At 52.2% G+C, this 12974-nt stretch overlaps 6 protein-coding genes across 6 annotated transcripts; 3 read left to right on the top strand and 3 right to left on the bottom strand.

Moving 5' to 3' along the window:
* The first annotated feature begins 169 nt into the window (after window positions 1-169).
* Window positions 170-1449, top strand: ASPBRDRAFT_40887 (class I SAM-dependent DNA methyltransferase). Its single transcript, XM_067624445.1, has 3 exons — window positions 170-531; window positions 586-757; window positions 829-1449. The coding sequence occupies exons 1-3, from the start codon at window positions 494-496 to the stop codon at window positions 1348-1350; spliced, it is 732 nt and encodes a 243-aa protein (XP_067480479.1). The 5' UTR covers window positions 170-493; the 3' UTR covers window positions 1351-1449.
* A 222-nt stretch (window positions 1450-1671) lies between these two features.
* ASPBRDRAFT_40890 (complex I NDUFA9 subunit family protein) lies at window positions 1672-3656 on the top strand. Its single transcript, XM_067624447.1, has 9 exons — window positions 1672-2075; window positions 2135-2148; window positions 2217-2279; window positions 2330-2424; window positions 2484-2575; window positions 2628-2769; window positions 2817-2975; window positions 3025-3360; window positions 3412-3656. Exons 1-9 carry the CDS (start codon window positions 1957-1959, stop codon window positions 3508-3510), a joined length of 1119 nt encoding a protein of 372 aa, XP_067480480.1. The 5' UTR covers window positions 1672-1956; the 3' UTR covers window positions 3511-3656.
* A 5-nt stretch (window positions 3657-3661) lies between these two features.
* ASPBRDRAFT_148649 (uroporphyrinogen-III synthase HEM4) lies at window positions 3662-5183 on the top strand. The gene is made up of 2 exons (XM_067619293.1): window positions 3662-4061; window positions 4135-5183. Exons 1-2 carry the CDS (start codon window positions 3740-3742, stop codon window positions 4812-4814), a joined length of 1002 nt encoding a protein of 333 aa, XP_067480481.1. The 5' UTR covers window positions 3662-3739; the 3' UTR covers window positions 4815-5183.
* On the bottom strand, window positions 4900-6880 carry ASPBRDRAFT_40892 (mitogen-activated protein kinase). Its single transcript, XM_067624448.1, has 4 exons — window positions 6296-6880; window positions 6044-6239; window positions 5264-5993; window positions 4900-5214 (listed from the first exon to the last, which is right to left on the bottom strand). Exons 1-4 carry the CDS (start codon window positions 6403-6405, stop codon window positions 5186-5188), a joined length of 1065 nt encoding a protein of 354 aa, XP_067480482.1. The 5' UTR covers window positions 6406-6880; the 3' UTR covers window positions 4900-5185.
* Window positions 6881-7033: 153 nt separating this feature from the next.
* ASPBRDRAFT_40893 (uncharacterized protein) lies at window positions 7034-7824 on the bottom strand (the record flags this gene model as incomplete). Its single annotated transcript, XM_067624449.1, has 2 exons — window positions 7034-7128; window positions 7601-7824. 2 exons carry the CDS (start codon window positions 7822-7824, stop codon window positions 7053-7055), a joined length of 300 nt encoding a protein of 99 aa, XP_067480483.1. The 3' UTR covers window positions 7034-7052.
* Window positions 7825-9559: 1735 nt separating this feature from the next.
* Window positions 9560-12776, bottom strand: ASPBRDRAFT_496933 (COPII subunit SEC24). The gene is made up of 3 exons (XM_067626402.1): window positions 12014-12776; window positions 10310-11956; window positions 9560-10253 (listed from the first exon to the last, which is right to left on the bottom strand). The coding sequence occupies exons 1-3, from the start codon at window positions 12548-12550 to the stop codon at window positions 9678-9680; spliced, it is 2760 nt and encodes a 919-aa protein (XP_067480484.1). The 5' UTR covers window positions 12551-12776; the 3' UTR covers window positions 9560-9677.
* Window positions 12777-12974: the final 198 nt, after the last annotated feature.

Below are 12974 nucleotides of genomic sequence, written 5' to 3' on the forward strand. Positions count from 1 at the left end.
ATCGGGGGAGATGGAGGCAGGGAAGCTGATCTGAAGTGGAAGCGCAGCTGGTCGTGATGCAGCGCCGTCGAAGCTCGGGCGGTGAGGCACATGACATCCTACATCATCTCTCCGTCTACTAACTATATCGCGACTTCTCCGGCTTCACTTATGGTGAAAACACGAGTATGCAATGTGATTTCTGGGCAGAAATTACTGGTCCTTCTGTGAGTGAGTTGGCTGAAGGTGCCTGATCTTTGCCGCTTTGGGAACTAAACTGGCGGCGACATTGGAGGGTCTACAAGAAGTATCCGATATGTCTCCGAACTTGCCTACTGTAAGATCCTAGTCAGTCTGCTCAGCCATGATCACTCAAGCTATAAATATGGCTCTCTACAACCATCTTTCTCTTCTCTCGTAGTCATCCCAAGATCCTTTTCCAGCAACGATTTATCAGTCAATTCATTCCATATATACCTATACTGTGATACCTAAGCTGAACCTCTATCACAATATGGCAGAGCACACAGAGAAGAACCGTCAGTACTTTGAGTATGTGCACACCCATCTTAACTTCTCTTGAACATATCGTCTCATACTTCACAGCAAGTTGGCCAAGTCTTACATCAACGACTTCAGAAGTATCCTAGAATCCATTTGCAAGCTGGTGGATAGTCACCGTCCCTGGATCAGTGATGCCTGGACCGACACGGAGGCTGGGAGGGGGAAAGAGATCAAGATGTTAGAGTACGCATGTGGTACTGGGCCTGTTTCTTTGGTAAGTTACTATGCCCTTTGTGAGTCGTTGTTGAAGCAGCACTGCCTTGAACCGCAAACTGATTCACTTAGACATTGGCACCTTTTGTCTCGAAGATCACTGGACTCGACGTCTCAGATAATATGATCAGCGAGTACAACAAGAATGCCGACGAAGCGGGCTATGGTGAAAAGATGGTCGCGCTCAAGGGTGACCTTCTGGCTGAGACTGTGCCGGCAGAGCTTTCTGGGCCCGAATACTTTGACTTTGATTTGGTAGTTGTCAGCATGGCTCTCCACCACTTTGAGAGACCCGAGTTAGCCATGGCCCGCTTTGGTGAGCGTCTGAAGAAAGGTGGTGTGTGTGTGATCGTTGATATTGTGCCGGACAACCACCACCACGGCCATTGTCACAAGGTTGAGCATGGCTTCGGCGATGCTGAGCATACGGTCAAAAGCCATGGGTTCACCGAGGAACAGATGCAGCAGTTATACGAAGGCGCAGGTCTTGGAACCGGCTTCAAATATGACATTTCGAAGGAGCAGGTTGTGTTCCGCAAAGACGGGAAAGAGCATTTGAAGACAATCTTCATTGCTCGTGGGCAGCGTGCGTGATACCAATCAATAGCATGCTCATGCTTTGGTAGTTAGCTTGATGATGCAATATGAACAAGTACCACATTCATTCAGTAGCAATGCAATGTTGATGATCCATTGTTTCTGCCGCAATTGACTTTGTAGCTCTTGGTTGTCAGGTGTAAAATCATTCGCATCTCGACATGACGATGATGAGCGCCCAGCAACCAATCAGAGGCGTTGAATAGTCAGACGCGCTCCGGTGTGAGGTGCAGTGACGGCCACAAAGACACCTCCCTGGCTGAATGTGGGAGTAGAAGATAATAGATGAGACGAATTACTTCTTTAGATACCGAATACGCCCTTTAAAGCATCCTTCAGACCGGTGGGAAAGGACAACGAGCAATTGAAGGGTCGAGAGTACTGTCCGAAACGGGACTAGCGCCAAGTCCCGTGCCAACTCCCAAGATATTCGGGACCACGACTTTCGACCAGCTGCAGTACAAGTCCTGACGTCGAGCTACGCTCTCTCCCCTCTCCTCACCATTGTCCATTGAAACACCGATCCGGACGCAGTTCGGTGGTCTCATCCGTTTCATATCCAGAATAGAGACCATGCAGACGTCCCGGGCCGTCAATTCCGCCATGGGCGCCAGGGCATTTGTCCCCGCCCCGAAGATCCGATTCCAGGTCCAGCGCCGGAATCTTCAGGATGTCGCGATCACTAGAACTGGAAAGCCGATTCTGAAGGTTCAGGGTGGCCGGTAAGGGCGCATTTGCCGTTGTGATGGAGCTCCGCGATGCTGACTAGTCTCTTCTACAGGTCCTCTTTGGGAGGTACATATCCTTCTTTCTGCCCGCGCCGGTTCTCACGCTGCCAGATGGCTAAAACTGCTCTTCTCTAGGTCACACCGCGACTGTCTTCGGTGCCACTGGTTTCCTCGGTCGTTACATCGTCAACAAGCTCGGTATGTTGGTCAATTGGTCGGCAGGGAGCATAGGAATTGACGCCATCCAGCTACGCAGGGATGCACCGTTGTCGTCCCTTACCGTGAGGAGATGACGAAGAGACACTTGAAGGTCACTGGTGACCTTGGCCGTGTCAACTTCATTGTATGATATTCCGAATTAGCAATTGGGTGGTCTGGATTGGCCCACTAACCGTGGTCTAGGAATACGATTTGCGCAACACTCAGTCCATTGAGGAGGCTGTGCGCCATTCCGACGTCGTCTACAACCTTGTCGGCCGTCAATATCCGACCAAGTCAGTTATCCATAATCACGAGACCAGCGACGCGCTGCTAATAACCGGGCAGGAACTTCTCCTACACTGACGTTCACGTCGACGGTACGGAGCGCATCGTTGAGGCGGTCGCCAAGTATGATGTTGACCGCTTCATCCACGTCTCTTCCTACAACGCCCGCCGGGACTCTCCTTCCGAGTACTTTGCGACTAAGGTCCGTGGATCGCTCCGCAATGGCTACTCCTATACTGATTGTCGCAGGCCTGGGGTGAGGAGATCGTCCGCAACATCTACCCCGAAACCACCATTGTCCGCCCTGCGCCCATGTTCGGTTTTGAGGACAACCTCCTCCACAAGCTCGCTCGCGTGACCAACCTCCTCACATCGAACCACATGCAGGAGCGCTACTGGCCCGTTCACGTACGTCCAGAGGGTTGAACTTATGTAGGATTGATGCTGACATGCGCAGGCCATTGACGTCGGTACTGCTCTGGAGCGCATGCTGCACGACGAGAGCACCGTCGGTCAGACCTTCGAGCTGTACGGCCCCAAGAACTACTCCACCGCCGAGATTGCCGAGCTGGTCGACCGCGAAATTGTCAAGCACCGCCGTCACGTCAACGTGCCCAAGGCCATCCTCAAGCCTCTGGCGTACTACCTGAACAAGTACCTCTGGTGGCCCACCATCTCCGCCGACGAGGTGGAGCGTGAGTTCATTGACCAGGTGATCGACCCCAACGCCAAGACGTTCAAGGACCTCGACATTGAGCCTGTCGAGCTCAGCACCCTGACCTTCCACTACCTGGTAAGCAGAGACCCCTCATAGACGGTTGGATGGGAAGCTAACTGGAAGCAGCTGGGCTACCGTAGCGCCTCGTACTACGATCTCCCTCCGGCCACGGAGCGCGAGAGACAGGAGGAGAAGAAGTACCTGCACGTTCTCGACGATCAGTAGTCTGTTTTTTTTAGTGTACATAACCTACTAGACCCAAATTTCGTTTGTCCTGTCACTGTAGTAGTCAGTAGAAAACTATATTTGGAGACTTTGACTCGATAGCTTAGCCGCGGCTTCTCCGCATCCGGATATCCATCAACCATCATCCCACTTCACCACCACCACAACAACACTCCACAACCCCTCACCCACAACCACAACCATAACCAGACACATTGATACAGACAAGATGCCCTCCGAAAGGGATAACAGCAAACCGCCCATCATCCTCCTCAAAACCAAATCCACCCCCCACGACAACTACGAAGAATACTTCCACCACCAAACCAGCTACAATCCCACTTTCATCCCCGTCCTCTCGCACAACTTCCACACCGAGAACCTACACTCCATCCGCGGGTTCTTCACCTCAGGCGCACTCCTCCCCCCTTCTTCTTCCAAAAACCAAGAGCAGCAGAATCATGATCATGATCGAAAATACGGAGGCCTAATCTTCACCAGCCAGCGCGCAGTAGAGGGGTTCGGAAAGGTGCTGGCTGAACTTGATGATGGTATTTCCTTTCCCCAATAACCCCAAGACACAAAATACAAACACATATACTAAAACAATATATACAAACATAGACAGCGAAGCCAAAAACACCCTAAAGACCTCATCCCGAGACCTCCAAATCTACACCGTCGGTCCCGCAACGCACCGCTCCCTGACCAACATTGTAACAACCTACCTACCATACGCGAGCATTCACGGCGCAGATGCGGGGAATGGGGAGGCATTAGCGAAGTTCATGCTGCAACATTATAATGCTCTCTACACCACTTCCAGTGGGAATGTATCAACAAAACCACCATTACTCTTCCTCGTCGGCGAACAACGCCGAGATATTATCCCGCGGACGCTCACGAGCCCTGACCTCTCCCCGGAGCAACGTATTAGTGTTGATGAGGTAGTTGTGTATGAGACGGGGGTGATGGAGGGGTTTGAGGAGGGGTTTAGGGGCGTGGTTGAGAGGGAGAGGGAAATTATGAAGGGGGATGCTGGTAGGGTGGTTTGGGTGGTGGTGTTTTCGCCGACGGGGTGTGAGGGGATGTTGAGGGGGTTGGGATTTCTTGATGGTCCTAATAAAGATCAGAGTGAAGATGGGGGCAGGAGGAGGTTCTTTGTTGCGACAATTGGACCAACGACGAGAGATTATTTGAGGAAGGAGTTTGGGTTTGAGGCGGATGTTTGTGCGGAGAGACCCAGTCCAGAGGGTGTGGGGGAGGGAATTGAGAGGTTCATGAGGGAGAGGGGGTTATCATGACTTTGTTCTAGGTTATAGACTTGGGGGGTTGGTGTAAAATATTGGCATATGTGTATACCCTATAGATTAAGCTCCATGTCTAAAATCGCTAACGTAATTCTGTATATTCAAGCTGGACTATCGCTGAAACTGCAGGCCGCTTCCACATCAACAATAATCACGAGATGCTCCAGTCATGACTCCCTCACAATCGGGCTGGCTATTCAACATAGTACTGCGTACAAGGCCCGCGCGCCTGGGTTGCCGCGGCGGCCTGTTCTCTATGCATCCATGGGTATGTGCTAAGCCAACTCCGTCCATCATGTCAGGCTCTGCCTTCTGTTCCATGTCGGGTGGTATATCAATTGCATTCATCGACTCGTGAAGCCCATTTACCGCATAATCTCCTCGTAGATCAGGACTGCGTATGTTAGTAGGAAGAACCTCAAATGTAGATGCTTTTTACTTACGCTTCAATTGCTCCTTGCTGAGTGCATCCTTGTTCTTGTCAAAATCGAAGAACCCTTCCGGGATCGGAGGCGCCGTCGGCTCGTCATCAGGGTCATGGTAGGGCTCAAGGTATGGATGACGCAATGCCTCCTCGACAGTGATGCGCTTCGCAGGGTTGAAGGCCAGGAGCTTCTCCAGAAGGTCCAGCGCCAGCTCGTTGCTCTTCGGGAACATTGCCCGGAAGGGGATCTTCTTCTTGAAAGGAAGCGAGCGAATGTACTCCCGAGCCCGACGAGACTTGATGCCGTAGTAGTCCTCCATGGTTGGTGTGCCAAGGACATCAAGGATCAGAGTCAGTTGGTGGTGGTAGTCCTTTCCGGGGAAGAGCGGCTTGCCACTCAGCATTTCGGCCAGAATACAACCGACACTCCAGACATCAATCGCCTTGGTGTATTCCTTGAACGTCAACATGATCTCCGGGGCACGGTACCAGCGCGTCGCGACGTATTCCGTCATGAATCCAGAGTTGTCATCGGTCGATGCGGCTGACCGGGCCAGACCAAAGTCACAGACTTTCAAGTCGCAGTTTGCATTGAGGAGAAGGTTCGAGGGCTTAAGATCACGGTGGAGGACGTTTGCGGAGTGCATGGCCTTGAGCGCACGCAAGGTCTGGTAGATGAAGTACTGGCAGTGGTCATCGGAGAGGTCCTGGGTACGAATAACCCGGTGCATATCCGTCTCCATCAGTTCCTAGATCCGTCAGTTCCATCTTCTCTGGATCATCTTGCAATGAGCGTTACCTGAATCAGATACACCTCGTTGAAGCTCTCATAGTTCCGAGGCCTTTGGATATCCAGAATGGAGATGATGTTCTCATGGTTGAAATAACGCAGCAGCTTCATCTCACGCAGAGTCCGCAAGCAGAACATCGAGTGGTCGAAGGGTGTAATCTTCTTGATGGCCACCTTCTGGCCAGAAGGCTTGTGAATAGCAGAGCTTCGGTTCATTAGTATTCCACCAAATCACTCACACCGAGCCAGTGAGTAACTCACCATACGACACCGTAAGCTCCCTCGCCAATAACATCCTGGATCTCATACTGGTCCGAAACGTTGAAGGAGATCTTGCGCGATGCCCCTTGAGGAGGCATTTGCTGCACCATATTTGCGGTTTGTGAACTATCAACTGTCAGTCGAAATCAACGAGCGCATCTGCTGCATTCAGTTGTGATGGGTCGTGTTCTCAGTCGACTATCTCATCACACCTCATGACATGCGAGTGAAGCGACCAAGATAGGCCCGTCACATGCAGCGACAAGAATGGCCTCTGAGTAACGCCGCGACCCACCACATGTTCAAGCAACAGACACCGGGCTTAGCGCTTACAGGAGGGCCCTCGATAGATGTTGGGTTATATTGGTGGGCTAATAACCGCCAATGCGCATGCTAGGGCGAGAGTGTAGACGAGTGACAGTCGTTCGGGAGCTGTCAGGGATCGGAAGCGGGGTACAGCGCGTGTCTGCAATCGAAACCACGGAGGACCCGCAAGTAGCCGCCAGGAGTACTGGAGGCGCCTGTACGTTCGGGATGTGAGGGATGGAAGTGTGGGATGGGGTCGTGTGAGACGCAGAAACAGACTGGGCGGCGAAGCGTTCAGCAAGGACGTGCGGTGGTTGTATGTGATGACCTAACCAGGAACTTGAAGATGTCAATGAATCGATCCAGCACGAGCAGAGAGAACCTTTTGTAATACCCCATGTCCAGAGGTTGCTGAAAAGGAGATGAACTTACCAATGTTGAGGAGCTATTTTCACACTCCGTCTGGCGTTTCACAGTTCCGTTCTATTTTTAATTCCGTTGTATGGGGGTTTCTCTCGTATCTCGCGCTATGCAACCCGCGAGTCAGTTTCAAAGGGTTTCTTTGAGCTTCCTTGAATGGACAGTGGAAACACACCAGGGGGGCAGATCGGAGAGGGGGGAGAGGAATAGAAGAGTAAGCGCAGAGGAGGGAAAAAGACAGCAGGAGCAGTTAGAGGGATGTGGAGAGGGGATGGAGAGACACAGAGCAATAGTAAAGGCAGTAGTAGGATGCAATGAGGAGACTAGCGTACGTAGTTGGAAGTTAATAAACCGGGCGCGGATCGGCCAGAAGTGAGTGGGGTGGGGCAGGAGGAGGGATGAAGAGGAGAAATGAGCAGCAATCAAGAAGAACACCCGACAACAAGCAATAGCTATCACAATGAAAATAGAGACAGAGAGGGAGGGAGAGAGAGAGAGGAACAGAGAGAAAACAAGTGTTCTTGCCCAGTGAATCCGTGTCACTTTCTCTTTGAAGACACAACAGTGAGGGGAACCTACCAAATCTCGGGCTGCTCAACGTGGAGCAAGTTATCGATAGAAGGCACCGACCCAAGGAACGACAGTCGATAGCAGATAAGCCACGAGCTGTAGTTTAGGAGACTTTGGGAGAGACCAAGGGGGAAATGAATAAATATAGCAACTTGAGCCAACAATGGAGAAACCACCACCACCAACACTAATAACCAGTGGGAGAGAAGGTCGAAAGTTAAGGGAAATCTCATCCCATCCAGTTGGAGGGGAGGATGCTTGTTACCTTTGTGCCTGAAGGAGCTGGCAGCAAGACAGAACAGCATTATTTGGTTACGGTACGGTACGTGTGCCTGATCCAATGTTTCCAGCAACACTTCAGTTCCACTAGGAAACATCCCATGAAGAAAAGGACAAAGACACTTTGAATATCTATCTTGATTACCTCTTGATTGATTAGGATATACACATATACACCATTCATATTTCCATATATCTATCTCCCATCAATCCCAAACCCGCCATTTATTTCTCTATCTCACCGTTACCCTTCTCATACGATTCTGGCCCCCTCCTCTACCCAAACTAACCCCATACTAGATACTACTCACTATTCCCAGCAAGAATTGGAAATAAGTACAACTCACCAACTACTCATTCCAAGTAGGAGACAACAGAGCAGAAAAGTCCCACAATTTCCAGCCTCACAGTCGATCAACCCAAACCCAGTCGTGGTCCCCTCCTTACATCCTGTCATCTTAACGTGGCCGTCAATCACCCTGAAATGGGTCCTCGGGTTTCTGAGGCTACGTCTCGACCAGTGTTTCAACGCCTTTTCTCCGCCCAGACGAGACACCACTAAGTTAACTAACAGTGACTTATACTCCAGAGATAGATACTACTCTACCGCCACGGCGCCAAACCGCAATCCAATCCTCTGTTTCACACACACACACACTCCCCCCACCAGCTCCAACCAACTGTCTCTCCCTCTCTGTCTCTGCTGATCACATTCCTTCAGACTAACTGAATATCTATTTACTATTTACTATCTTGGATTCCCGCACAGATGAAATTCAGACAGGGAAACGAGGGTGGGAAGGAGGGGGGCAGTGCCCACCAATCCATCAAGCAATCAAATCACACTACGCTACTTGCCGGTCTAAGTACTTCATCTCATCACATAAACTAGTCTATTGCCAAAATCTCGTCACATTTTTCCCTTCCCTTCCCTTCCCCTCTTTACAGTTTACACAGCAGCAAGTGACTAGTCAATTGAAAACTCCGTACTTTGTTGCCTTCCCGCGGCAGGCAAAAGCAAGCCATCCAATCATTCTGCCCACCCGATTCGTCCAGCCCTGCGCCATCCTATACAGAGTACTGTGATCTAAAGTTTATGGTGCATGTCACAGAGCCCATATTTAGTCTAGGTGCAGTGATTGGGAACCTTGTTTCTTTCTCTTCTTTTTCTATTTTCCCGCACGGGAAGGGAGGTCAGACTATCCCTCCTATACTATCTAAGGACTACTCTGTACTTAACTAAAGGAAGAGAGTGGGGACAAACACGGGAATATAGCACTGTGTATGGACGGAAAGGGAAGAGGAAGTCAGTGCCCTGTCGGTGTGGGTTACATGGAAAACAAGGTGGACTAACTGCAGAGGGATGATGTGAAGACTACATATGGTGGGCACTTGCTTTGCTTTTATTTCTATAGAGCTGATAAATAGTGCAGGCTTGGAATATGATACGCAAGACTTACTCCGTAGTAGTAGATGATAGAGAACCTCAGGCAAAGTGCTTTGACGTCCATTTTTCGTCTTTGCTTTCCCATTGAATAACAGCAGTGGGGATAAGTTACAATCAACCACATCGCCAAACAGACAACGTAATCTCCATGGGGAATGTATTGTGGAATTCCGTCCGTATAAATTTACCAAAAACAAGGAAAAGGAGATGAAAGATATCTCGAAAATAAGCTTATCATTACTGAACAACCTGTAGGCGTGTTCAAGCTCGTCAGCCCGATCTGACTCCCAAGTATGTGGAACGAGGTGTCGAATGCCGGCGGAGGTAGAGCACTTATGGGGGGGAAAATAAATGGGGTGATCAAACCTTTTCCCGCAGCGAGCCCATCCACTGCACCAGGCTGACGCTCTGGTCAGCACGGTCCTCAACCAGCATGGTCTGCGCCCATAAGCGGAGTCCAGGCTCTCCGTCCTCCTTCACCACATACAGGTGTGGCACCACAATGCTGCCCACCCCCTTCGACCGGTGATCCCGGCTCTTCTCGATCACCGCCCGCACCCGCTGGTTGAACTCGTTGTCCACATCCGGCAGGTTCTGCTTGCCCACGCGAAGTTGCGACTTGTCCTGCAGGCCAAAGACATCTTCAATCAACTGGGGTACCGCATCGCGTCCGACCCACAGGAACTGCGTCTGGCCGTCATCAATGAGGTAGAGACCATAGGGAACAATGCGCTCGGATGACAGGTTGATCGGGGGAGGGAGAATGATCTCGCCGGTCTGCTGATCGGGCAGTCCGGCAGTGTCGGGCATGTCGTGAAGGGAATACATCTTAGGGTAGATGTACTGCATGAGGAGAGGAAGGGGGAGCGTCGAAAGCAAGCAGAGGGCAGCAGAGCGCATATCGGTGGGTATTTGCGCGGATTTCCGAAGACCAAGCTAATTGGTGTTAGCAATCATGATCAAACGTACGGGTTTGATTAGTCGGTACTTACGTTCTTGATCATGGCAAGGAAGAGGACTGGCAAGCCTCTCAGGTTGGCGGGGAACTGAAGACCGCCGCCGCTGACACTGCCTCCAGCCAATTCCTTCCGGTAGGTCGACAGCAATTCCACGGCCTTGGTCTGCAGAGCCTCGCGGGCAGGCTCGAGCCCGCTGCTCAGTGCCCGCTCAACGGCCTTGTGACTGAAGTAAGTAGCAACAGCTTGCTGATCGGCCGAAGCGTAGACATCAGCCAAGTTCTGGGTCGTAGGGAGCGCCAGAGTCAACACCCGGATTCTCCGCTCGCCGTTGCAAGTAGTGTGCAGAACCGCCGTCTGCAAGCACACAACAGGTTTCGTGACAGTCTCATCGATCGCCACCTCAACGACATACGCTTGATCACGCGGGAATGCAGGGAAGGCACACAGATCGGAACTGCGGTTGAAAAAGTTACCGTAGAAAGTGTTCATGCGCAGACCAGTCGTAGCACGGACTCGGAGCACAGCCTCCAGACCAATCTCCGAAGAAAGGTAATCGGAGAATTCACGAGCAAACTTGATCGCATCCTCCCCACGAGCAGCGTTCCATCCAGGGTAGAAGTAAGTCTGACCACCAGTGTACCGGGGCAGGTTACTGAGAGACGCAACGTCTTGGTACTGCGAAGAGAACAGGAACATGTCAACGGAGACCTGCGCCTTGGAGCACTCGACAGCGAAGCTCTTGTAAAAGCTGTTCGCCGTCTGCAGCAGACTGCTCTCTTTGCTGGTGCCAAGCACCTTCTTGTCTTCTCTCATGGTCAATGAGCCATGGCCAATGTTGGGCAGAGAGGAGCTGAGCACGGTCATCTTGCCTCCCACGGGGGAGATGAGCTTGTAACCAGCACGCAGAGCGGATCCCATGGCGCAGGCATTGCTTTGAGTGTTCTGGAACATTTCTTGCAGCTTATCAAGGAAGATCTCAATGTTCTCGCGGCACTCGCTCAGGGTCACCAGAAGATCGCCAGGGATGGGAAGGAAAGGCTCGTCCAGATCACTGATAACCAGCATCCTAGGCTCCGAGTTCTCCGAGCCATCGCGGGGGATACTGAAGTAATGGAGACTGGAGTCGACCGCGATGAACCCTAGGCGTGTCCGACGGTCTGCATTGGGAATCCGGTCAAGGCTCTCCCTAATGCAGCGAGCAGTGGTGGCCAAAAGACCATTCGTGACAGATGCGTAGCTCACATCAATCAAGAAGAGATAAACAAGCGGCTGCGGGGGTCGGACCATGTATTCTTGGGGAGCAACGAATTCGACCACCGAGTGGTTGAGATCAGGCCTCAACGACCTGTCTGCAGGCTTCTGCAGCGCAGTGTCCCAATCAAAGGCCTGAGGCACATCATTTGTCAGGTTGCACATGTTGCAACGCCAGCGGTGTCCATGGTCGAGGAAGGTCACGAAGGGATTGATATAGGATCGGCAGCGTCGGCAACGTGAGATGACTTGGTCTGGGACAACAGGAACGGGATCTTCGGAGTCATGGAGAGCTGCATAGGGCTGGATGACAAGAGCGAAAGGCAACTTGGACTTCTTCAGCAGCGAGCTTGTTGTCGGGACGGCGTTCAGGGTCGAGCGAACGTATTTCGGAGGGCAGTTGGCATAGGGAGAAGGGTAAACGCTGGTCTAGCGGAAAGTCAGTAATCCAGTGATTCGCAACTCAAGGACATCACAGAGACATACGCCAGGCGGCAGAACAATAGGTGGTGGCGGGTAATCGAGCTCGGCGACATTGAAGGGCTGGGTAAGGAGATCGGTTGGGTAGAGCTGGTTGAGGGGAACAGCCCGCGGGGCCTGAGCCTGGGGAGCTGGGGCAACCGGCTGCGGTGGCAGGAGGTGCGGATCGGTCATGCCCATTGCACCAAACTGCTGGGTCATCTGTGCGACTTGAGGGCTGGCGGGCGCCGCATATCCTGGGGCCGCAGCCTGGATCTGAGTTGGGTCCGCTCCATACATAGGTTGCTGGTATCCCGCAGCCTGTGGTTGCGGCGGGTATGCTCCGTAGCTGCCACCGGCGGGCAACTGACCTCCCAAAGCAGCATTGGCACCAGATCCAAAATCAAAAGCTTCGCCGGCGTAAACTCGCTTCTTCCGACCTCCAGCCTGGGCTGGGGCTGGGGCACCAGCAGCCAACCCCGCGGGTTGTTGCACGGGAGACCCATACTCGGCAGGCTGACCGTACCCTTCCTGGGGAGGGTAGCCCCCTTGTGGTGCTGCCATAGAGGATTGTGTGTTTATCGTCTAGTAGAAGAGGTAAATGTAGTTTTTCCCGAGGGTTCGTTGAGGGAGATCTCGAGGGTGTTGCGCGGTCGGGTAAATCGTCACTGGCTCACTGGATCGTCGGTCAACATTCGAAGTGGGAGGTGGAAAGGGGAATGGGAGACTGAAGGGGCGTCCGCATACTAACAACCAAGGATTTACCGAATCGCAGAAACACTAGTTTCGAGTGGAGGGGAAGAGCACGTCAATGCCACACTCCGGAGTAGGTGAGGTGTCCTGGAAAGGTTGGATGGAGCTGTGGGAGTCGGGGAGGCGACGATGAACGATGGAGGATCATAGGATTGATGATGGTGTACGGTGGCCTTTGCGGCTGCCTCGCCTGGGCCAATCAGCTCCCCGCGGCCTAACCGACTCTCAAACACAT

This window comes from Aspergillus brasiliensis (assembly GCF_001889945.1).
Source record: "Aspergillus brasiliensis CBS 101740 unplaced genomic scaffold ASPBRscaffold_4, whole genome shotgun sequence".
In the NCBI taxonomy this organism is placed as follows: domain Eukaryota; kingdom Fungi; phylum Ascomycota; class Eurotiomycetes; order Eurotiales; family Aspergillaceae; genus Aspergillus; species Aspergillus brasiliensis.